The sequence below is a fragment of the Typopeltis vanoorti genome, chromosome 20 (genome assembly GCF_054136105.1).
Source record: "Typopeltis vanoorti isolate ZY-2024b chromosome 20, IOZ_Tvanoo_1.0, whole genome shotgun sequence".
NCBI lineage: Eukaryota > Metazoa > Arthropoda > Arachnida > Uropygi > Thelyphonidae > Typopeltis > Typopeltis vanoorti.
In genome coordinates, this window is record NC_143568.1 from 38,171,039 (window position 1) to 38,197,602 (window position 26,564).

At 36.0% G+C, this 26,564-nt stretch overlaps 1 protein-coding gene across 2 annotated transcripts in view; it reads left to right on the forward strand.

Moving 5' to 3' along the window:
• LOC150095380 (E3 ubiquitin-protein ligase UHRF1-like) overlaps positions 1-26,564 on the forward strand; it is a 253,377-nt gene that overhangs the window by 212,297 nt on the left and 14,516 nt on the right. For both annotated transcript variants that reach the window (XM_090410065.1, XM_090410066.1), the window contains exons 13-14: positions 2,804-2,900; positions 9,603-9,748. In XM_090410065.1, the coding sequence (XP_090266191.1) occupies positions 2,804-2,900; positions 9,603-9,748 (243 nt within the window). The remainder of the gene's footprint in view (positions 1-2,803; positions 2,901-9,602; positions 9,749-26,564) is intronic.

Below are 26,564 nucleotides of genomic sequence, written 5' to 3' on the forward strand. Positions count from 1 at the left end.
TTAAAGTAAGTTTTCCCTTGACAGTATTAATCTTGCCATCATATTTTCTTTAACTCTCTTTACTGAACCACTAAACAATATATTAAGAGAGAAATATAAAAATCTTGATGCAGGAAGAAAGACTTCACTATTTATATATATATATCCTAAAGACAATTTATTCCTAATTTTCGGTGGAATATGAATTCATTGCCTGGCGCGAGACACAACCTCACTTAATTGAGGCCCGAAGCGGCTTGCAAAAGTTTGGTCTCTAGAGCAGGGTCTCTGGGCTTTGTAAAAAATATAAATGTGTACACAATCACATGTGTGTAATCAATAAAATTTTTTTAAAAAACCTTAGTTTTTTTTTTTTTTTTTTTTTTTTTTTTTTCCCCCTCATCCATGAAGGGTTATTATGATAGACCTATAGTACATCTTGTATTGTGGGTGGGCTAAGGATTTTTTTTTTTTTTTTTGCCATTTTTATCAATTTTTAGCATTAAATACAAAGCTAATCTTCTTGAATGGCAGTCAGTCTCAAGTAGAGTAATGTGGGCAAATATGAGAATGGGGAACTGGACAATGAGACTTATTTGTGCCTGTGGTCACACAGTAGGTTCTACTAAGGTAGAAGTGGGAGAATTTTTTGAGAATTTAGAGAAAGTATCTGACACAATGAAAAAGGAAAAGTTGGTCCTTGTTGGGGTTCTTCTAAATAGCAGAGTAGGAAATGATTCTGAGACATACAAAAATATTTTGGGAAAATTTGGAGAAAAGAGCAAAGCTAATAATAATGGCAAATATCTGTTGGATTTCTGCTCAGGACATGGACTGGTTATTACTAACACCATGTTCCAACATAAAAATGTGCACAAATTCACATGGAGAGAAGAGGCTAGGAATAAGAAAAGTCGCATTGACTATGTTATTGTTGATAGTGATGTTTTCTCCCTGGTGCAGGACACCAGAGTGTACAGAGGATTTGAAATTGGAAGTGATCACTATTTAGTCTTGAGCAGGATAAAATTGAATTTCATATTGAAAAGAACATGTAAGAAAGTTTTAAAGCAAATAAAAGTTGAGCAGCTTTCAGATGTGAACTATAGACTAAAATACACAAATATTATTGAAGAATAAATGAAAGAGTTTGAGAACAGGAACAAAACTTTAGAGATTCAGTGGCAAGCCTTGAAGAAAACCTTGATTGATTCAGCCAGAGAAGCATATGGTGAGATTGTCTGCAAGGATAGAAAAATTAGAACTCCATGGTGGACACAGGAAGTTAAAGAGGCACTGAAGGAAAAGAAGAAAGCATATCAGAAGTTCCTGGCAAATAAGTCAGCTTTTACTCTTACAGAATACAGAGACAAATGTAAGAAAGCTAAACAGTGTGTAAAACTAGCTAAACAAAAGTAATGGGAGGACTTTGGCAAGAAAATTGAAAATAAATATCAAGAAGATGGCAAAATTGGAAGGAAGTCATATGAATAAATTCATATGGAATAAGAGAGAAATTAGTTGGAATACTAAATTAGCTATATACAAGACAGTGTTCAAACCAGTTTTAACTTATGGATCTGAGAGCTGGATCAGAAGTAAAACACTTGACCAAAGACTAGAGGCGTGAACAGATGGCATCATTGGCAATATCATATTAAAAACGAGAATATTAGGAAAGAACTTGACATTGTCAGCATCCAGGAATGTGTTAGCAGAGCTATTCTCAGGTGGTCTGGTCATTTAAACAGAATGGGCGAGGAAAGATTAGCAAAACAAGTGTTCTCTGCCAGGTTGGCAGCAAAACGACCCAGAGGAAGACCAAGATATAGTGGATTGATATGGTACAAAGTGCCTTAGACGACAGAAATATAAGATCTGATAATATTGGAGTCTTGACAAGTAACAGACTGATCTGGAGAAAAATTGTAGATAGGAAGTTAGTAATGATGTAAATTTTTCATGTAGTACTATCATATCCTCTACATCCCTTGAGGGTACGTGGCAGGAATTTGATGATGATGATATATTATTTGTAATTTTTTGTTTATTTGTACATAGTCTGGAAACCCTGCTTGTTTTTTTATCTTGAGACCAAACATGAACCTTTTTTTCAAGCCACTTCAGGTCTCCACTAAGCAGGGCAGCGGTCTCATGCCAGGTGATGAGATTCATCTCCCGGCTAAAGACATTCGCCAACATCCATGCCCATAGCAGGATTTGAACCCTTGGCCTGTTAGTTGGAGAGTGGACACTCTAAGACCACCCAGCCAACCAGACCAGCAGTGAAAGTTTGACAAATCAGCCTTTCATGGATGGGATCAACATAAATAATAAAAATAAAAGACTTAGTTTTTTTTTTAAAGAAAATTAAAATTAGATATCCTAAACCTGTTTTACGTTATGTCGCACTCCCTGTCATTACATAAGTGTGTGCATATATGGGTTCATTTATAAGAAAACCTACAGTATGTTTAATCAAAAATTGATAAGTAGTAAAGAACAGTGTAGTTGAGTAGATGGTCCAGCACTACAAGAATTCTTCCATTCAAATTTGTTGCTGTTAGTAATTTTTTCCTGCCTCACTCTCCCCCGAAGGGGTTTCTGTTTGTTTCACTATTCATTAGCAGAACAAATTAAACATTACAATTAAATGTACTGTCGATTTTTTATAAAGGTAGATTTCAACAGGAGTGTTTCAATGAATTGTAATAATTTCTTTATTTTTATTGGGCTAACCAAAAAGCACCTTTTGATTTAAAAACTATCTGATGATTCAAGACTTAATAACTTTTATTTTATTTTATTTTATTTATTTTTTAAGTATCCAGATGGTTACTTGGAAGCAATGCTTGAGAAAGATAAAGCAGACTTGGACACAAATACTAAGAGAAAAGGAAATGACAAAAGATCTCGAGAAGGTATGCATTTAAAAAGTAATTAATTTCATAGATTGTTCTGTGTTTTTGTAGTATTTAGTTTGTATTTCTCATGGGTAATAGTTTTAACATAATAATTACACTGAATCCTGTAATTAACTGTTGGTAGAGTCAGTCCCCATTGTAGTGCATGCATATGTATTTTAAGCTCTTAATATCTGAGTACTAAATTGAAATCCTTTTCGGTTTTTCATTTGATATTATAACATTTGTAGAGTTGGGATGTGGTTTCTTTCCACACAGAACACCATAACATTAATTGTTATGGTGCAGCAACAGTTATTGCAATGCCACTGCAGTGTTCTCCCCAGAAATTTTACCACCCGGGTGAAATGAAGCATTAACCCGGTGTACAAAAATTTTGAATGAGTTAAGAAAGACCCTTTTTCAACAAATTAAAATAGTAATTTTATTAGAAATTACTTCAAACAAGGATAATATTTTATATAGTAATTATAACAAACAAGACTAGGATTTTTCTTATTTTCTCATTAAATAATGAAAAACCTTGTAATGCTCACAGCTTAAAATTCTATACATTAGTAATTAAAATTTTCGTAATTAAAATCTGTTGGATCTGGTCCCTGCTGTTTATAATGTACGTCATCCTCATGCAAACGGTATTCCTTCCACATCGTCCTTTTCTTATGAATCTCTAGCTTAATAAGATTACATATCCATTTGACTCCTGCTCTATGTATTCTTTGAACTCTCAGGACACATTCTCATATCGCATCATTTAAGTGTTGTTTAAATACTTCCCATGTACTGTCGACATTCTTTCCATCCAGCAACCGATCCCATTCCACTGAATCAGTATACTCCTGTTACGTCCCCACTTTTCTATTGTTGTCTATTTTATGGTCAAATTATGTCTCTTCCTTCCCTTATCTCACTTCTTTTGTATGCTCTAATCTTTACTCTTAAATTGGGGCCGTATTTTACTATAAGGATATGGTTCGTGGGTTGAAAGCAAAAAAGATTCCCACCAGACAATGGTAATTCCTTTGTTTCTGAGCTAATGCTGGTTCTTTCTTTGGACTCAGGGAAATTTCTATTTTGCTGCACCACCCTAAGTTCTAGATTTTCAAACAGTGAAGAAACAAAGAACTAGTACCGAGCTCTGAACTGTATCCTTAATTTCTGAATCTTATATAAAATAACTCAAGTCTCAAATTTATCCCTATCTCAGTCTACAGTTGTGACATCCCTTCCAAAATGCCTCCTGCTGTGGTTCAATTTTTTTTATGGGGGGGGGGGGGATGCAGTAGAAAATGATCTCAGGCAAGGCAATTGTTAAATCAAAAGAAAACATTTAATTATGCACTAAACAAATTACAAGTCATGGATAACTCAGACATACGTTTACTTCAATATGAATTTCAGATAAATCATAAGCACTCAATCTCTAATTCTATCTTAACAAGCTTAGGTATCAGTTCCACATGGCACTCGAACAAAGGTGAAACAAAGGCAAATGACTCAACACTAATAAGGTTAACTCTGTCATGCACTAACTTCAATGTCAATTTCAGATAAAATATACGCACTCAATTTCTCTAATTCTATCTTAACAAGCATATGTATCAAATGCACAACACTCAAACAAAGGTAATACAAAGATTAATGACACAAATTCTACTAAGGTTATGCACTTCACAGACGTTCAGGACATGCTCTAATTTCTACATTCATGTCTTGGAATTTAGTCTGTCTTTCTAAACTAGGTTTCTAGAGTCCTTACATGAAATCACAATGTTCTATTAAAAGTTACAATCACTCTTTCTGCACACTTTCATTGAACAAAGAAAAGGTTCCTACGTTACCACCCAGTTGGGAACTGCTGGAAAATCATACACATCTCGATACAGCTTCACCTTCAGATTTGTTCCTGTTTCCTTCTCATCAAATTCGGGCCGTATGAATCTCGAACACTGAAGACGTGCTTGCCGTTCAAACCTGGCGACCAGGTTTAAGCAAAGCTCGGCTGTCTATACTGCATACCGGACCTCAGCTCCGCTGGACAAACTTTCTATCGGCAGATTCTCAATGACTGCTCAGCATTCTTTCCTCACTTGTGGCTCAATGCTTCGCCCAAGAAACCGGGACGAACATTGGGGCGTTGAGAGTATGACTCCCACAAGAGCAGACGACTGACCAGCAAGGGACTCTGCAGAGGATCCGACAAACAAGAGAAAAAGTCCCAGTCCGGCACTGCGTTGCCTTTTTAAATTACGCACCCCCACACTTCCATACTATGTCATATCCTTTTCCTTCCTTGCTCACTTCAAAGTACAACTCCCTTCACTAGCACCGCATTCTCCCCTAGTAATCTCTTTGGTAGAGGTGTGTGTGTGTGGGGGGGGTAGTCGCGTGCCTTCCCTTCACGGTCAACGCGTACTCTGGCGCACGCACATTGCCTCTGGCAATCGATCTTTGATCTGTTAAACCTTCACTCAGTAGTGCACAAACTCATGCTATTTTTAGCAAAGCTTAGGCAGTGGATTTAATCACAACAAAATACATTATAATATTAAGGGGAAAATAACAGAATTCTAAAATTACTAATTTGTCTGGCACCTTTACATTTAATTATACCTGCTTGACATATCAGTGTGCAAAGTTTTAAGATGCATGTTAAGCTCTGAAGAAATTATAAGTTAACCACTTTTAGTTTTATTCAGAACTTAACACTCCTCAGTTGGTCATAATTTCCTGCTTTGTAGTTCAGCAGTTAATTGTGAACGGAACATTCATAAACTTAGTCACTTCCCAAGTGAGTACTGCATGCTCACTGTTGCCAACCGGAGGCAGGATGGTTCCGTCTTTAATTGAAATGCCCTGTGACACTATAATCAAATCTAACACTCTTTGTTTCTTCTTTCACATGTTGCTTGAAGAAGTTGTCCCACACAGCTCAATAAATGCATTTTCATTCTTCTCATGAGATTCTACTGCTACCCAATCAATATTTCGATAATTAAAGTCTCCCATTATGAATACTCTTTTCATGCTCATCTTTTCTATTTGGTGATACATTTCTTCATCACTAGGAGCCAATCCACCAGGTTTGTAACAACACCTTACTATATAATTCATCTTGTTAGATTCCACTTTATACCAGATGGCTTCAAACTCAGTGCCATTATGACATATTGTTAGTAGTAGTACTACTACAATCATAGGTCTCAGCTCTACCTGGATTCAAATCATCCGATATCATTAGCACCAACTCCTCTCTATCCTTCCTAAAAATACTGTACCCTTGACACTCGATACCAGTTGGTAGGTCTGATTCTGATAGCCAGGTCTCACTAATACCTATAATCTGAGATCGCAACATATTGACTAAGGCAACAAACTCTATCCCTTTGTTTCTGATACTCCTTGCATTTGTGTACAGACATAATAATCTACCTGTTTGTTCTTTTGTATTGTTTTGTCTGCAGCCTGCCTGACACAGTTGGACAACTTGCAGATCTCTATTCTCTAATGCCTTACACATGTAGACATCTTTGCACACGTTTGATGGGTCTGAATCGGACGAACGCAAATCTGAAGTTGTTCTCTCCTTGCCAACATTTCTATGACATAGCCCCTTCGCCTCAGTAACACAGTTATATAACATTGTCATTCTTACACTCCATTCACACCATTCCTCCCTTTATAATTTAGTTTCCCCGACTCTCTGTGTTTGGTCTCATACGAGTTATTAGTTTTTCTAGACTCCTGATACCAAATGCATTCAGGTGTACCGTTTCTTACAAATCCAGTCTTCCCTCAAGCTCACTCCACACATCCACAATCTCGCATCCATTCCTTCTACGTAGCCTATTCATCGAATCATTTTGCCATTATAGCCCTTCTTCTTAATTCATTTTTATCATAGTGAGGTAAAATACTAACAATTTTCACTTTCTCACTGTTACCTCTCGCCTCTTCCAACAACTCTTTCATGTCTTCTCTCATACCGAACTTATCACCAGTTAAATCATTCATACCTACTGCAACTATGATTTCATATTTCATTTACTTTTCTTTTCTGTTTTTGAATTGCATACATTATATTTTTAATTTTTGCTCCAGGAAAACTTGATGTTATGACTTGCTCATCAATAGCATGTTTTATTATAATCACCATACCAAATAACCTGTTTCTTTTTACTAACAACGTCACTTACCTGATTTCTGTTATTTCATGACTTCCTGTTTTCTTGCTTTGTTGTTTCTTATTTTCCTGTTCATTTTTCTTTTAGTTCTTATGCTCATTTAAATGCCTCTCAACTTCTTGCAATTCCAGCATCATTTCTCTGATGAATTGCTTCAACTTCTATTTTGGTAGTTAATTGATTTTCATTAACATCCTCCACGTGTACAATAACCTCATTAGCAGGGCTAACTCTCTTGTTCTCGCCTGTGGTGCTTTTTTTAGCATTACATTTCTTGCCCTTTTTTGCTGCCATTTTAAACATATACTAAATATTGAAATATCTTAATAAAAATATGTGATAAATTACCAAATACACTATAAAACATCAAAATCTACACTAGTATACTACAAAACACTAATTTTCTAAGGGAAAACACAATAAAAACAGACAGAAATCACCAACAGCACTAAATTCGCCATCCAACCTTTTGTATCCTGTTTCCGGTGTATCATGTTTACTGTTCATCTCTACAAACTAATCAACTTCAATCGTTTTTAAAACTATTACAAATTTTCTCTTTTTTGTACAATTCTATCTTACTTAAAAGGAAGTAATCACTTCCTATTTGAAATCCCCTGTATATATCTTGAACTAGTATGAGGATACCACTGTCAACAATACTCAGTCAGCAAGATTTGCCCCATGTGAATTTATGAACATCTTTTGAAACATCATATTCGTGAACTAGTCCATGTCCTGAACAGAAATCAAGCAGGCACTTTTCCTACCCATCTGTTTGAATCTCCAAGAAAGGTAATATTTTCTGTGTTTTCTTAAGTTAGCCATCTTCTACAATAACTAAAATTTAACTGACCAATATAGCAATATTGGTCAGTTAAATCCCATATTGCTAGCACATACTCATATTTTTTAGTATCCAGATTGTTCACAATGGGAAGGTAAGGAATGGACATTAGGTCAGAAATTCCGGTCAGGTCTCCACATTTCTTGAATTCTGCATAGAGGTCTCATCCTAGTTATTTAGCTTTGACCCTTAAGTGATTCCAGTTGCTTATATTTTCCCTGTTTCCAGAGACATGACTGTAGTAATAAGTAAAGGACACTTACTTTATTTATTTACTAATCCATTATATATATATATCCTCTTCTTCTGAGGTATATATTCCAGTTTCTTTGCTCATACTGTACTGTAGCCTTACATTATCAATTGTTTTTTTTTTTTCTGGAATATGTAATGAATGTAAAAATAGAAATCATTAATAAATATGTGATATATTAAGAAATTTATTTTCAGCATATTCCATATTTGCTAATTAGTACACTGCTGTTGGTAGCTATATTTAGGTAACTGTTTCATACACTAGTATGAACTGTTTCATACACTGTCAACTACAGACTAATCAACTTCAATCGTTTTTAAAACTATTACATTTTTTTTTTTTTTTTTTTTTTTTTTTTTTTTTTTTTTTTGTACATTTCTATCTTACTTAAAAGGAAGTAATCACTTCCTATTTGAAATTCCCTGTATATATCTTGAACTAGTATGAGGATACCAGCTTCTAAATCTTGGTATGTTTGAAATGGAGCGGCCCCAGTGTAACCAATGTCCTAAAATCCAGTGTATGAAATAATTTAAATTTGTAGGTTAATAATAATTTTGAAAACAATACTGATTAAAAGATATTTATGTGTATTTTGAAAATAAGGATGATTGCTAAACTTTTCAGAGCAGCAAATTTAAGTTAGGATTTTTATTTATTTATTATTGAATGGAATGCATTGGGGAAAAAAATGAAACGTGAAAATGGCAGGAATATAATACAGTGAAACATTCAATTTTTGTGTCCGTGCGGTTAGCCTAGTGGCTATGCGCTTCGCAACCATATGCCTGGGGAAGGAGTGTCCTAGGTTCGATTCCCGTCGGTGATGTGAGGAGCTTGAAGGATCTTCCTCAGCCATAGCCAAGTTAGCCAGTCTTGGGCGTGGACAGCAGGGTTTTTTCCCCAGTTTATTCTGGGGTTTTTCATCCCGCAAAGCAGGCAAACTGGCCTTGAGAACTCAACACTACAGGCCATAGGATACACCGGGGCATAAGGCTGACCACCTTATCCTGTAAACGGAGTGAGGTCCGATGATCAATGGACCCTCGACACCGCAAGGTAAAAGAGGGTATAAGGAAGATGAAGATGACATTCAGTTTTTGATATATATATATATGTGTATAATACAAATATAAGAGCTTAAAAATGTAATGTACATGACAAGCTAGCAGTAGTGTGTTGACTATTTTGAGAAATTCATTACCGTTTGGAAATCTTGTATGTCAAATTATCAACAATTAAGATGAAAGAAAAATTACCATCAAATAAGTGTAATTTGGCCATAAGTGATTTTAGTATTAATTCAAAAACTGAGGTTCAAAACATTTAGAACAAGTTTTCCCATTATTCGGTGTTTTGTAATTTATTTTATGTTTTCATGCATTCTCATATTTTTTTTCTTTTCTTTATAGATGATGAATTCCAGTCTAATTCTGACCAAAAGAAGAGCAAGTCATCATATAAGCTTCCCACAGTAGTAGAGGAGTTGATTATGAAAGATATTAAGAATAAAAAATTGTGGGAAGAATGTACCGGAGAAATTAGTGATGGCAGCCATGTAAGCATTAATGTCTATATAGATTAGTAATTGAGTAAATAATTAATAATAAATTGTGTGGTTATGTAATGAGCCACCAGAACTCTGTTTTAACATTGCCTTTTGGTTGAAAAGACCTGATAAAGGTTCTTTGAATCTTGCCTACGATGTAAAGAACCTTTATCAGGGTTTTTAATTCTACAAAACAGACATACAAACCAGAAGAACACACACACAATATACACACATAGGGCACCATGGAAGTAAGGATTAACCACCCTATTACTCCTTCTTTGGTTTCAAATGCCTGCATTTATGCTTATGTAAGATCGGTTTCAAACTAAAATTACCATTCTGCTGTTGATTGAACAGAGTGGTTCCATGTTCAAGTTTAAGCCTGAGACAAAAGTAGAAACTTATTAACACTAAATTTCAATATTTGCAGGGTGTGAGTTTCAGAATAAGTAACAAAGCTTTCCCCCATAATATAGGTATAAGGAAAGGCGGAAGAGAAAATAAAATTTATTGAGTTCTTGAACTATGAATGGATGATAACTGATTATCAGAAATATTTGTTTTTACTAACTTAGAAAGCAAGTGGCAAAATGAGGCTGGTTTAATTATTAATTTAAAATTTTATCCAAACATTGGTTTAACTCTTAAAGGATAAATGTCAGTAAAATAAGAGTGCATAAAAGGGGTTAAACTTGGAGCATGGCTTCAGAACCGGTTGGTAGAACAGTGCTGTCAGGAGCAGAGGAGTTCCTGTATAAAAGTTAAGAATTTCTGGTCTTTCTAACAGAGGGATTTTTAGTTTTAATATTCTGGGCTAGGATAAAGATTAGATAATCTAGAACAGGGTTTCTCAAACTTTTCCTACGATGGAACACTTCTCAAATCCTGAAATTTTCACGGAACACCTTGGTTATTTTGCAATGTATTAATTAATTGGTAATTTAGCTGATTTTTTTATTATTATTTAATAATTAATTAAACTATCATTAAATTAACTTGTGCTGACTTTCATCGACATATCCTATTCTGATCACCAAAAATTTATATTACAAGTACTTATGAGTGAATGCAGACTTTTTCTCCTATGTGCTGGTAGTTTTCCCCTCCTTTTGTACATACCGGAAATCTTTGTAAGTTTGAGGTGGATGACTCACTATCTGTTCCATCACAAACACCTTCAATAAGAGATTTCTTAACACCAAAATTAAACAAAGTGCCTTGTCTCGTATTCCTATTACTTTAAAAAAAAAATCATGGCACTCCGGTTTCAGAACAAGCACTTACACACTGCAATACAAACTTGCGAAGAAAGTATTAATAGATTTTAGAACTGGAAACAGACTACCTTAATCTTCAATTTCAGTGGAAAATTTTCTTTATACTTCCTTGCTGATTGGTAACTGACATTTGTAACACAGATGTTATTTCGCTCAGTTTTGAGAACACACCGCCCATTGTTGTAATTGGTTTGCAGATAATGTTTATCGGTCATAAACGGCGGTATTCTCTTTCCCAATTGTTGAAAGATTTCGATATGTGAAAATTAACGATAATTCATGAATATTTCCATGTTTAAATATATACCACTTGGTCACTGACATTTGCTACGCACATGTCATTTCCTTCAGTTTTGGGAACAGAGGATATGCCAGCCATTGTTATAATCCGCTTGCAGGCAATTTTTATGGCATGTCATAAACAGCAGTATTCCCTCTCCCAAATGTTGAAAGGTTTCGACGTGTGAAAATTAATGATACACAGATGCTATTAGGCGTTCTGGGCCTGAGCTTTTCGACATATTCACGAATATTATTCTCCTCAGAATATTTCTACTATAAAATATTTATTCATGAAAAAGGCTTAGAAAACTAAAATAACAAATTCCGGAACTTCTTGCGGAACACCTATTCACCTTCTGCAGAACACAGTTTGAGAAACCCTGATCTAGAACTAGCTCCATAAAACATGGACGTTTTGGAACATGCCTGCCATCTAAAGACATTCGCAAAGCACCCATTCCTGCAATAGGATTAGAACACTGTTGGTTGGAGAAAGGACATGCTTACCAGTCAGGCCATAAACTGAAAATGTTAACAAATGTGTGAGCACACCATCTTAAAAAAAACTGTTGAACGAACTAATTTTTTTTTTATTTATTTTTTTTAAGCTATTTACTTTTTTTTGAATTTGCTTTGATTATAAGAACTTGAACAGAACTAGAAAGAATGGAAAGGAAAAGCTGAGCATTACTACTGAATGGATCCACACTGCCAACACTTGGCTACACTGGTTTAGACTTCAGTGATCTTGAACCAGTGTAGCTTAGGCCATGAAATATTGTTGTTGCATATTTTCAGATTACTTTATTTGGTTGTGGTTGGAAAAATCAGAATTTCCCAAAATGGAAAAGTCCTGTTCAGCCTCATCTGGGCTAGCCACTCATTTTCTTTCCTTTCATCTTCACAAGTAGTATTTTTATCTTCACAAGTAGAGATGTTTTATCATCTGACAGAATTTGATTGCTGGCTAATAGCTGATCTGGCTGAAATTTGACAAGTTTTCTAGAATTGAATGTTAGCTGTTTTTGCATGTGAACCTCTATCCTTCTAGAAAATTGTGATATTCCTCTCTTCCCAACCCACGCATACACTCAGGTTCAGTAGACAAATTTATCTCATTTTCTTATTAATTCTCATTGTCTTATTTATAAACCTGGCAAAATTTCTTATGCATATATATATATTGCAAATATGCTTACATACATTTTCAGTGGTAACAAACATAAAACATCTGGCTGGCAACAGTCTATGCCCTTTGCTGTTCTTTGACCTTAGCCATTATTATTATTTCATTGTTTTGCTTTCTTCCCTATTGCTCTGTTTGATAAGTAAAGCAGTAAGGAATACGGAATTGTTACTGGCATACCGATATTTTGTATTTATTATTATTATTATTATATTACACCTCCAGGGAATCCAAAGACTTATCAAACCTACAAAACTCTGTTTCCACTAATGGCATCTACTACCCACTATCGCTACTAGTATTTCAGACAATCACAAACATCAATGCCCATGACAGGATTCGAATACGCTGTCTTTTGGCTGGAGACTGGATATGCTAACCACTCAGCCAACCAGGCCAGCAAAATAAAAGTTAGTTATGCTTTGCTGTAGTTTAATCAGCTGATTATTATTATTACATGACACCTCCAGGGAGTCCAAGAACTCATGGAGGGAGGGCTCCTGCTCTACAGCTCTGTCTCTACTTCTCAATTACCAACTACAACGAACTGCAACTACCATCGTCATATACACCAATTGCATCTAACGCCCATCACCACCACTAGTATTTTCACTGACAATCACAAACATCCATACCCACAGTGGGATTCGAACCTTCAGCCTTTTGGCTGGAGAGCAGATATACTAATCACTCAGCCAACCATGCTAGCAGGTATTATTTTTTTATCTTGATAACTGGGAGGAGAAATGTTAGAGGACATGAACTTTAGTTTTAGTCTTAGCCATGTGTCAGTATAAAATAGTGCTTTACCTTTTAGTGACACACATTTGGTGTAGTCATTCTGCAATATAGTTTTTGGTGCAATACCCTGTTCATTTATGGATGGTAGTAACCTTTTTAGGATCTTTTGCAATAAAATACCCAATGGGACACATGTTTGCCCAACCTCCAACTAGTCTTCAAATGATCTGTGTCTCATGCCATTTCCAACTGAACTATTTAATATGAACTTCAACTCACGCAAAAAAAAATCTGTGTTCTCATCTTTTCCTTAATATATTAGATTTTAAGGGCCTGTTATAGCCAAGAAACTTAATTCATGCTATGATAAAGATACATAATATCTGTTGTGTCCTGGATAGCACCTTTTCTAGATAGAACCAAGTTATAGGAAGTTTTTTTTCCCCCCCATTCTTTGGTTATCAAGTAAATTATAAGAGATAGGAAATTATATTATCTTAATCCTATGGCTAAATGTAAGCAAACAATATCTTTATATATAAGAACTACACACAAAAAGTTACAATATGTATGTCAGTGTTGTGTGTGTGGTCAAGAGAGTAAGAAGAAAGGAGTCAGTTGTTACATTTCTTGAATAGCAAAAGGTTGTAGTCTGTAAAGACTACAATGAAATGATGGAATAAAAGAGGTTGGTTGATTTATGGTTTATTGGCACATGAACAGCAAAGGACATTGTGTCGTATCCAAGATTGCAGCAGTAGAAATAAAATAGGAGGAAGAGTAGATGGTTTGTTGAATTTGAAGCAGGTCAGTAAATGGATGTTGGCCAACAGCTGCTGACTAACATCCATTCACTCACTGACCACCTTCAAGCTTTTTAGTTTTCAAAAGAGTGGAAGAATGATTATGGCTCCTTTAGTAATGTTATTCATGGAAATACCTATAGAAGACAAAAACTGCATGTAACTGAGGTGAATTGGTGAAGAGGGATCATCAAATTGTCCTTTTCTAGATAGCACCATGCATCCTTATGGAGGTTTAAGTAAAAACCATTTCAAGGTTGAACAGATTTGGAATTTATACAGGTATTGGAGCCTGAAAAACCTATAGTTGAGATTTATTTCACCAAGAGCAGTTAAAACTCTAAGACCAAGAAGAGCAATTTAATTCTGTTGGAAGATTAGGGCCATATCAAGAATAAGAGAAGTGGAGTGGGATCTTTCTTGTGTAATATGAGACAGCACTGGGCTTGGTAACACAGAAGGTTAGCCTTGCCACACTGAAGTATAGCAAGAACTGAGTTTAAGGTAATGGTATTGAAGACCTCGAAATTTTCAATAATAATGCACAACAAATTTTGCCAAATGATGAAGAAGAGGAATGGAGTCATCAGTATAGCTACTAATAGGATTTGAGGTCAGTGAAAGAAAGCCATTGAGTATGCTGCCTTGGAGTAATCCAGCATTGGAGGAGAAATCTCAGGAGAGGAAGCCACTGCCATTTACAAATTTCTTTAATAAGCAAGATGGTGTTTCACTGAGCAATAAAAGGCACGTGCCATATAGAAAGTATATATGGATTTATGATTTTGTAGTGATAATTAAAGTAGTAGGTAGTCCTTCTCCACAGATAAGACTTCTTTCCACTTCCAAAGTTTACTGTAATTATCTCTTTTCATAAACATGGTAACACAAAGGAAAGGAGTTCTTTATTCAAAAGCCATATATTTCAACCTGAAAAATTACAGGAATCAGTGTCATCAGGCAGTTGAATACAAAGAACTCAAACAATAGATTAATTTAAAACAATGAGAGCCACATGTACAATGCAGAGGAATAACTGAGGAAAGTTGTATTATTAATTAATTAATTAAAAAATAAACTGATGTGCGATTAGAATGAGACTCTCCCATATCTTCGATAGTGAGAGAGGAAGTTGTTCTGATTCAAGTTCAGATAATGGCAGTAAGGTTTTGGTGCTTTCTTTAAATAAATGCTTGAACTTATGGTGACAATGATGGGGTAAGCGGGTTTCAGACCATAGGATATTGCGGTTAGTATTTATTCCATATTGGGCATGGCCTGATTTCTCAGATTTCCTATTAGTGAAGTAAGAAGGGTTAGAATCACAAGAAACTTGATAGGTGTCAGAAAGAGCAAGAGGGAAGCATTTATCTTTAGAAGATGGGAACCATGATAATAGTTGGTTTGACTGGAATAAAATTCTAGAAATTGGTTCTGATCCCAGAATCTACATACTATTTTCTTGTTATTTGTTCAAATAACAAGACTAAGGAATTTGAGTTATTTATTTCATCATTATTGTATTTCCATTTTTTTTTCTTTTCTGCATTTACATAACAAGGTGAATAGAGCTACTGTTTTTACATCGCTCATATAACCTAATGTCATCTTAAATTGAATTATCTTTTAATGTTAGAACTATTATATTAATTTGTAATTTTCTATCTGTATTTGTATTTAATGTTTCTGGTGGTGTGGAAGAGAAGGCTCAATGGCTTTAACTCCACCAGAATAAATAAAATTTAAAAAAATATTGCGAGAATCTAGCAATAGCCCTTACATTTATGATCCTTACTTTAAATGCCCCGGAGCTTTTTCGTTTAGAATTTAACCACTAATCCTGTTTTTGGCACTTGATTCTGTTAGTAAATTTAACTGTGGAGAGTTTTCTTCTGCAGGGTCGCCGCCAGATTAGATCGTGCCCTGAGGCAAAACAATTAAATATCGCCCCTGATGGATTATAAGACAAAAATATAAGAAAATCTCCAATTGCTATTTTATTTTTATTACAAGAGAAACATTAGTGCAAAACAATTCCATAATAATATTAATTAAATGTTTGCTCTACAGTATATCCCACAATAAAACTGTTTATAGGCTTTTCTAAATTTAAATTATAAGCCTTGTATGTTTGTGTTCCTCAAAATACTGCTTGACTTTCTGTAATTCTCACATTTCTTCTTTAACCTTGTGATTTTGGAAATTAAATCATTTTCTAGGAATCAAAAATATGTTGTGTGGTCTGCTCTGAAAACCATTGAGATTCATCTGATGTTTAAAAGTTCTTGCTACAGTTATTCTAGTGTAGAGCATATAATGTGAGCATGATGTAATAAAGTTTTAATACCAGTCTTCTGAGAGGGATGGTAAGCAGATTACTGTTCAATATAGCATCCAGTAAAGATGGATTTTTGGTAAATGGAAGTAATTATTACCTGACGATGAGCAGGATGTCTAGGAAGGATAATTTGCATTATTTTTCTATTTCCATAGTAAAATTAATTCATGGATGTAGATTGCTTAGGTTTGCTAGAAGGCAATCTACCTTCATTGTTGGAATCAGATCAAAAAAAAAAGATATATAAATAAGAAAAAAAAGATGTCTTCTAAATATCCCAAATAGAAGTTGGCAAGCGCAGACTGCCCATGGCGGTTCTTTCAGCTTGTCTGTAGATTCTGCTTTGATAAAGTTGAATAATTTTACTATATCTGGCAGAAAGGCTCTTGAGAACAGATGAAGTGTATATGCTAGAGCAGATGTTCCCAAACTTACCTGGCTCAACCCCCCCTCCCTTAAAAAAATATTCAGCACCCTCTTGGAATCTACTTTCTAAGACCTGACCAGCTCTACCTGATACATATAAAAGAAAATCGTATGAAAATCGGATCAGCAGTTCTTGAGTTTTAAGCAAACAAACATAGATACGGAAACAAATTTGCATTTTATTATGCATCTAGTAGAGAATTTTGAAGTTTGGAAATAAGACACCTTAGAAATGAAATTTTAAAACTATTTATTGAAATCAAAAAAAGAAACATAAATTGCACGTAAGCATAGGATAAGTTGGAAGTGAAAATTTAATAACACTATTAAAATTAAGAAAACAAACATAAATTGCACATAAAATAGTAAATAACGAATAGTAATATTAAAACCAATCCTAATGAGAAGGATGAGCCTGGTGTGCTGCTACCAATACTTTGATGTTTGACATCGGCATTCTTAGATCACTGCGATCAGCTATTTCCAGTCAGATTCTTTTTTTTTACTTAAAAGATTTGTGACAGCACTGAACCTTGTTTTCGCTAGAGGGATTCGTAGTGTGTGGTGTTCGTGAAAGCTCCAGATAAGATAAGCGTTATTTTCAGTTGTCGTTGATAAATTTACTTTAATATTGCGTAGTTTTGTTTGCCTTGCGTATCTTAGTGCATCTGTTTGTTTTTGGTGTTTATAAATTATAATTTGATAAAATACATTACTAGTAAGTATGGCTCCAGTACGAAGGAAAATGGTGGCCAGTAATGATGGTTTGCCATCTTCTTTCAAGAATGGTAATGTAAAGGAGATGATTCAGTGTACTATCTGTGAAATGTACGCTTTTGCGGAGTACGGTCAGAGTGTGATTAGATGATAATAAAGGAGTGAATGTGTGTAGAAATTGTAGGGAGAATGAGGAATTGAAGTATATTTTGGATCGTGAGTGTGATATTTTTGTCGAACTTCAGAATGAAGAAAATAAGGATATGACAAGAAATGGCAAGGTTGTACCAGAGAATTGTGAGAGTGTGAATGATAGTATTAATGGTTTTACAGAGAATAAAAGAGATGAGATAGATGCAGTGAGTGAGATCGTGTTGTTGAATGGTGCGATACAAAGGGCAAAACAGCAGCTAGAGCATATGAGCAAAAGTCGACTGAATGAACCAACCAATAATAAAAAGAATGACAGGAAAAATAGGCGTATGAGTGTGAACATGAACAAAATGAAGGATAAAGTGCTGTATGGAGACTTGTTAGTATGAGATGTGTTAATAGAGGATTTGACAAAATCGTACCAACCTGGTGCGACCATAAAGAATGTAACTGAGTCTATTAGCGAGCAAAAGGAAAGGGTGAAAGAAATGATTGTTGTGGCAGGTACGAATGATTTGAAAGGAGATAAAATGGAAATGATAGAAGACCTGAATGAATTGTTTGAGGTAGCAAAAGAAAAGAGTGAGAGAGTTAGAATGATTAGTCTTTTGCCACAGCATGACAGAGAAATGTTTAAAAGGAGGGCCATAATTGCAAATTACTTTATGCGTGGGTTGTGTATGATGAGTGGTGTGGAATTTGTAGACGTGTGGAGTGAGTTCGATGGGCAAAAAGATCTATATAAGATGGATGGCTTCCATTTGAATGGATACGGTGTAAGGAGACTTGAAAAAGTGTTGCTGAATGTAGTGGATGTGCAAAATCAGGGAAACTAGATTTATTGGGGGGGGGGGGGGGGGGGGAGTAGATATACAATCCTTAGGGAGGCAGTTGAATGTATGAATGAGTATAATATGCTCGAGCGAATAAGGACAACAAATCAGAATAGGATAATAAATATAAGGCATCAAGGTAGGGTTGGGGCTAATGGGGGTCTTAAATTCATGTACACTAATGCTAGGAGTATTAGGAACAAGAGGAAAGAGTTTTTGGCCTTGATTGGCTATTCCAGACCACAGGTTATTGGTATTAGTGAATCATGGCTGACTGTAGACGATATAGCTAGTGGGATTGAATGTGATGGGTATAGTGTGTTCAGGAATGACAGGGAGAATAAAATGGGGGGGGGGTATTTTTGATGATAGCGATGATAGCTGATGAGCTACAGCCAAGGAGAATAGAAGTTGAATTGCAGGATAGAGAAAAGAGCACATTTGAGGCCATTTGGTGTGAGATTGTGGCTAGCAGAACTAAATATACAATTGGGTGCTGCTATAGACCAGGTGATGGAAAAGATGGTGGTGACAGTATGCGCAAACAAATAGAAGAAATGAGTGGAAGGAGGGTAATTATTATGGGAGATTTCAACTATGGTCGCATTGATTGAAGTGAAGAGAGGACACGCGGGAGGAAGGAATTAGATTTTATGCGGTTATTAAGGGATAACTATCTGCGACAGCATGTAATGGAAAATACTAGGGGTCAGAGAGTGCTTGACCTAGTAATTACATCTGAGGATTTGGCTATAACAAATATGACCACATTGCCACCAATTGGTGAGAGTGATCAATAGGGTCTTGACTTGGGAGGTGGCTAAAGGTGTGGAATTTTCAATTAAGACAGGGTACATCTGGAAGAATTATCGGGCTGGAAAGTATGACAAGCTTAGGAGTTTGATTGGTTCAGTGTCATGGCATGTACAACTGCAAGGACTAGAAGTTGATACTGCATGGGAGGCAGTTAAGAAGTGTTTGCATGAAGCAATGGCTGACTGTATCCCTAGAGTCCAAATAATAAATCAAGTAGGGGTTAAATGGATGAATAACACCATTAAGCTTGAGCTGCAAAAAAAGAAACAACTATGGAGGGAATTTAAGGAGAAAGGTGACTGGCAGGCACATGAATGGTATAAAGCGCAGGCCAGAAGGGTAACGAGTGTGGTAAGAAAAGCAAAAAAGGATTACGAAAGAACATTGGCCATGCAGGCTAAAGAGAATCCTAAACAGTTTTTTAGATATGTAGCAAGTAAAAGGAAAAATGTACATGGCAGAATGATTTTAAAGAATGCCGATGGTAGGGAGGTAACTGAATCAATTGATATAGTTGAGTTACTGAGTGAGCACTTTGCCCAGGTGGTGACATTACAGAAATGAATAAACCAGTAGATTATACGGGAATTGTGGTGAATGAAGTGGAGATGAGTAGTCTATTGCATAACCTCAGTGTCAATACATCCGAGGGACTGGATGGTATACCAGCTCATGTCGTACGAGAAGCAGCTAAAGAATTGTCAATACCCTTGACCATTTTGTTTAATTTGAGTCTTGGGTTCTGGGTTAGTCCCGAGGGGGTGGAAAGAGGGGGAAATAGTTCCACTGCATAAAGGTGGTTCCAAGACTGCTGTTGTAAATTACCGACCGATTAGCATATCAGGAATCATTGTCAAGATCTTAGTCAGGAAGAAATTAGTCAAGAAAAGAATACAGGAGTGGATAAATGAAAATGGGATATTGTATAGGGGACAACATGGTTTTGTGAAGGGTAGATCATGCCTCAGTAACTTGCTCACCTTTTATAACACAGTGATGGCTGAACTGGATAGGGGTAATGGGCTTACAGTGATACTACTGGACCTTGCCAAGGCCTTTGACAGGATACCACATGGAACCCTAATCAGTAAACTGGAGCAGATGGGGATAGATATAGGGTTGGTGAGATAGATAGGAGGGTGGTTGAAGAAGAGATACCAGAGAGTGGTTTATGCAGGAGTGGAGTCTAAAAGATGGCTGGTGATTAGTGGTGTGCCGCAGGGCTCTGTTCTTGGACCACTGCTTTTCAATTTGTTCATCAATGATATAGAAAAGGATTTGAGAGGAAGTGTTCACTTGTTTGCTGATGATGCAAAGTTGGGTAGAGCAATTGTGAATGCACAGGATGTCAAAATTTTACAGGATGATTTGGATAGTTTGGAGGACTGGGGTATGAAAAATGGATGTCAGTTTAATGTGGCAAAGTGTAAGGTTATGCACTTTGGGGTGAAAAGAATAGCAGTAGTATATCGCATTGGGAACCATGCTCCAGGAGATTGATGAGGCCAGGGATTTGGGAGTGTTGGTGGATAGGGAATTGAAGTTTAGGGGGCACATTGCAAAAGTGACTAAATTAGCTCATCAAAACACTTGGCTTCTGAAAAATACTTTAACATCCAGAGACAAACAAGTTGTTGTTCCTCTGTATCGAGCCTTGATAAGTCCCCATCTGGACTACTGTGCACAGTTATGGGCACCAGGTTTTCTTCGTGATGGGGATGAAGTGGAGAGGATCCGGAGACGAGTGACCAAGATGATAGAAGGTCTGTGGAATGAACCCTATGAGAATAGGTTGAAGATTTGTGGGTTGCAGAGATTGGACGATAGGCGAAGGAGGGGTGATATGATTGAGACATTCAAATTACTGAAGGGTCTCTATAACATTGATCCAGAAGATATTTTTGAAAATATGACTGGTGGTGGGAGGACTAGAGGCCATGCATGAAAGCTGGGCAAGAGCGTGGTTGACAAGGGAGTTAGAGCTAGGTTTTTTACTTAGTGGTGAATGAGTGGAATAAGCTTCCAGAGTCTGTTGTGGGTGCTATGACCATGAAGAGTTCAAGGCAGGGTATGATAGATACTGTGTCAATGTCGAATAGTTGTTCTTGACATGATGTTAGGACCTCCCTCGATGAGTCTGTCGACTCCTTGGAGTTGCCTGGAACAATAATAATAACCTATGTTCCACTAAATATGATTGTGGAAATGTGATTAAAAACTTTTCTACTTGAGCCCACAATCCAGGATAAAGTATGGGCATCTGCTTTTGCAACCAGAACTGTTGGTACTCGTTTTCGAAGTTTAATTTCAGTTCCTCATTTGTATAACTGAGAGGAGACCTCCACATATTCCTTAAAGTAATGCACAGAACCGACCTGAGCTTCTGACCTGATGTCCATTCCTCACCTTCTCATTGTGCACCCTCTTAGGTATCTACTTGGATACTGAACAAACAAGGATGGGCTGGCAATTTGGGATTTAGATGACCAAATTGTATTCTTGTTGGCTTAAACCACAGTATAAATTGATGGTACAACCTGACAAAATACCGACTGGGGCGTCGCCCTGGTAAACAAGATCCCCCCCCCCCCCCATCCATTGTGAACAGCGAAACGTCAGCTACTGGAACAAATCCTAAAACATGCCCCAACTCATCATCACCAGAGTTCAAGATTAGTACTATCAACATAAGAAGCCTGAATGGCAAAGAAATGGAACTAGCTGAGGAATTAGATGAGTATCAGATCGACATAATAGGAGTGACTGAAACAAAAAAGACAAAAACTGGTGAGATCTTTCTGAGCAATAAATATAAAATGTTATATTCAGGCAATGACAATCAAGGAAAAGAAGGAGTAGCCATGGTATTCAACACTAAATACGAGGCTAATTTTTTGAACGGCAGGCAGTATGAAGTAGAGTTATGTGTGCAAATATGAGAATGGGGAACTGGACAATGAGACTTATTTGTGCTTACGGTCCTACAGAAGGTTCTACTAAGTTAGAAGTGGAGGTATATTTTCAGGCTTTAGAGAAAGCAACTAACACAATAAAAAATGAAAAAGTTTGTCCTTGTTGGGGATCTAAATAGCAGAGTAGGAAATGATTGTCAGACATACAAAAATATTTTGGGAAAATTTGGAGAAAAGAGCAAAGCTAATAATAATGGCAAATATCTGTTGGATTTCTGCTCAGGACATGGACTGGTTATTACTAATACCATATTCCAACATAAAAATGTACACATATTCACATGAAGAGAAAAACCAAGGAAAAAGAAAAGACTCAATGACTATGTTATTGTTGATAGTGATGTTTTCTCTCTGTTGCAGGACACTAGAGTGTACAGAGGATTTGAAATTGGAAGTGATCACTATTTAGTCTTGAGCAGGATAAAATTGAATTTCATATTGAAAAGAACATGTAAGAAAGTTTTAAAGCAAATGGAAGTTGATCAGCTCTCAGACACGAACTGTAGACTAAAATACATAAACATTATTCAAGAAAAAATGAAAGAGTTCGTGAACAGGAACCAAACCTTGGAGATTCATTGGAAAGCTCTGAAGATAACATTGATTGATTCACCCAGATGTTGTCTGCAAGGATAGAAAAATCAAAACTGTATAGTGGACACAGGAAGTTTGAGGCAGTGAAGGAAAAGAAGAAAGCATATCGAAAGTTCCTGGAGAATAAGTTAGCTGGTGCTCTTATAGAATACAGAGACAAATGTAAGAAAGCTAAACAAAAGTCATGGGAAGAATTGGTAAGAACATCATCATCATGCGTATCAAGGATTTAGGCCTAGAATGGCCTGTTCTAGCCTTATAAGTCATCGTTTAAGAGGACGTCCTGGTTTTCTTTTTCCTAATGGCTTGTACTTTAATGCTTGATTTGGTAATGTTTCTGTTTTCATTCTTTGAACGTGTTCCATCCGTTTATGTTTATATTTTTTAATTTTTTCTATTACTAGTTCTTGGTTTAATTCTTTCATTGGTAAGAACATAGAAAATAAATATCAAGAATTGGCAAGATATTCTGGAGATAGTTGAAAAAGCTCAGAAATGGAGGAAAGAGTGCTGTAAAAGGAATTAGAGATGATTAAGGTGACATGAAAACTAGAGAAAAAGATATTATTGATGTGTGGAGTATTACTTTGAAAGACTGCTAAATGAAACAAGCAGTGATGACAGTACAGTGATAAAAAAAAATAAAAAAACACTCCACTGACATTCAATCAGGAATACATATCCAAACTTCAGGTAGAAAAAGCCATCAAAAGTCTGAAATGTAGAAAGACAGCTGGAGTAGAGGATATTCCGCCAGAAATGCTCAAGTATGGAGGTATAAAAGTCTTACAGTGGCTGCACTGCATAGTTTAGTAGGCCTGGACTGTGAGACAAATTTCAGATGATTGGAGTAGAGCTTTCTATATACAAAAAGGGAAATTAAACGATGTGAGAATGATAGAGGTATTTCCCTACTGAGTTCCTAGTAAGATTTATGCAAGGATATTTGAGAAATGGTTGAGAAGGATTGTAGAAGGGAAGCATGGTGAAGAACAAGCTGGACTCAGCCCATATAGATGCTGTCAGGATTGGATTTTCACTTTATGACATATAGTTGGGAAATCATGGCAATATAACAAAAACGTGTATTTAAATTTTGTATATCTGGAAAAGCTATTCAAAACACTAGTTACATGGTGTCAGTGGTGCATTATACCACGTACTTAGTCTTTATTTGAGTTGTAAGTCGGCAGTTAGAATTGAAGGAAGTAGAGGAACATGGTTTAATGTTAAATCTGGTGTTAGACAAGGGTGTACATTATCCCCTCTGTTATTCATTATCTGTATGGATCACATTGTGAAGGAAAGTGTTGTTAAACCTGATATCAAAATTCGAGATGTTAATGTCAGCTCTTTGCTTTATGCGGATGATGTTATACTACTAAATAAATCTGCTACAAGTCTGTAAGATTCACTGATTAAATTGAATAACTGTTGTAATAGATATGGTATGAAGGTCAGCAATAACATGTCAAAGACAATGAAAATAAGCAGAAGTATTGAAAATATCAACTGCATTGTGATCAGAGAACCTATAGAACAAGTAAAACATTTCAGCTACTTAAGCATGATTTTTAGTGAAGATGGTCAATTAAATATGGAAATAGACAACAGAATCAACAAAGCTAGTATGGTAGGAAGGGAATTGAAGAAATTTATATGGAATAAGAAAGAAATTAGTCAAAACACTAAATTAGCTATATACAGGCAATGTTCAAACCAATTTTAACTTACTGGGTGCTTAAGGGTCAAAGCTGTATAACTGAGAGGAGACCTCCGCATAGCCTTTAAAGGAATGCGGAGACCGACCACGGCTTCTGACCTATGTCCAATCTTCACCTTTTCGTGATGCACCTGTTGGGTATCTACCTGGATACTAAACGAACGAAGATGGGCTGGCAATTTGGGATTTAGCCGACCAAATTGTATTCTTATTGGTTAAACGAAAATACAAAATGAGGGTAGAACATGACAAAGTTTCATGCCAGCTGGGGCATTGCCCAGTTAACCAAGCCCCCCCCCCCCCTTGTTTTCGACAGGGAACCAGGGCGAACAAGCAAAAAGGCAGCTACTGGAATAAATCTGAAAACACACCCCAACTCAACATCACCAGAGTTAAAGATTGGTACTATCAACATAAGAAGCTGGAATGGCAAAGAAATGCAGCTAGCTGAGGAATTAGATAAGTACCAAATCGACATAATAGGGGTGACTGAAACAAAAAAGGCAAAAACTGGTGAGATCTTTCTGACCAATAAATACAAAATGTTATATTCAGGCAATGACAATCAAGGAAAAGAAGGAGTAGCCATAGTAATCAAAAAAAATACGAGGCTAATCTTCTTGAATGGCAGGCAGTCTCAAGTAGAGTGATGTGTGCAAATATCAGAATGTGGAATTGAACAATGAGACTTATTTGTGCCTATGGTCCCACAGAAGGTTCTACTAAGGTAGAAGTGGAGGAATTTTTTGATGCTTTAGAGAAAGCAACCGAGACAATGAAAAATGAAAAGTTGGTCCTTGTAGGGATCTAAATAGCAGAGTAAGAAATGATTGTTAGACATACAAAAATATTTTGGGAAAATTTGGAGAAAAGAGCAAAGCTAATAATAATAATGGCAAATATCTGTTGGATTTCTGCTCAGGACATGGACTGGTTATTAGTAATACCATGTTCCAACATAAAAATACACAAATTCACATGAAGAGAAAAGGCAAGGAAAAAGAAAAGACTCATTGATTATGTTATTGTTGATAGTGATGTTTTCTCTTTGTTGCAGGACACTAGAGTGTACAGAGGATTTGAAATTGGAAGTGATCACTATTTAGTCTTGAGCAGGATAAAATTGAATTTCATATTGAAAAGAACATGTAAGAAAGTTTTAAAGCAAATTGAAAGTTGATCAGCTCTCAGACATGAACTGTAGATTAAAATACACAAACATTATTCAAGAAAAAATGAAAGAGTTTGTGAACAGGAACCAAACTCTGAAGAAAACATTGATTGATTCAGCCAGACGTTGTCTGCAAGGATAGAAAAATCAAAACTGTATAGTGGACACACGAAGTTTGAGGCAATGAAGGAAAAGAAGAAAGCATATCGAAAGTTCCTGGAGAATAGTCAGCTGGTGCTCTTAGAGAATACAGAGACAAATGTAAGAAAGCTAAACAAAAATCCTGAGAAGACTTTGGTAAGAACATAGAAAAGAAATATCAAGAATTGGCAAGATATTCTGGAGATTGTTGTTGTAAAAGCTCAGAAATGGAGGAAAGAGTGCTGTAAAAGGAATTAGAGATGATTAAGGTGACATGAAAACTAGAGAAAAAGATATTATTGATGTATGGAGTATTACTTTGAAAGACTGCTAAATGAAACAAGCAGTGATGACAGTACAGTGATAAAAAAAAATTAAAAAAAAAAACACTCAACTGACATTCAATCAGGAATACATATCCAAACTTCAGGTTGAAAAAGCCATCAAAAGTTTGAAATGTAGAAAGACAGCTGGAGTAGAGGATATTCCGCCTGAAATGCTCAAGTATGGAGGTATAAAAGTCTTATAGTGGCTGCATTGCATAGTTTAGTAGGCCTGGACAGAGGGACAAATTCCAGATGATTAGAGTAGAGCTCTCTATATACAAAAAGGGAAATAAAATGATGTGAGAATTACAGAGGTATTTCCC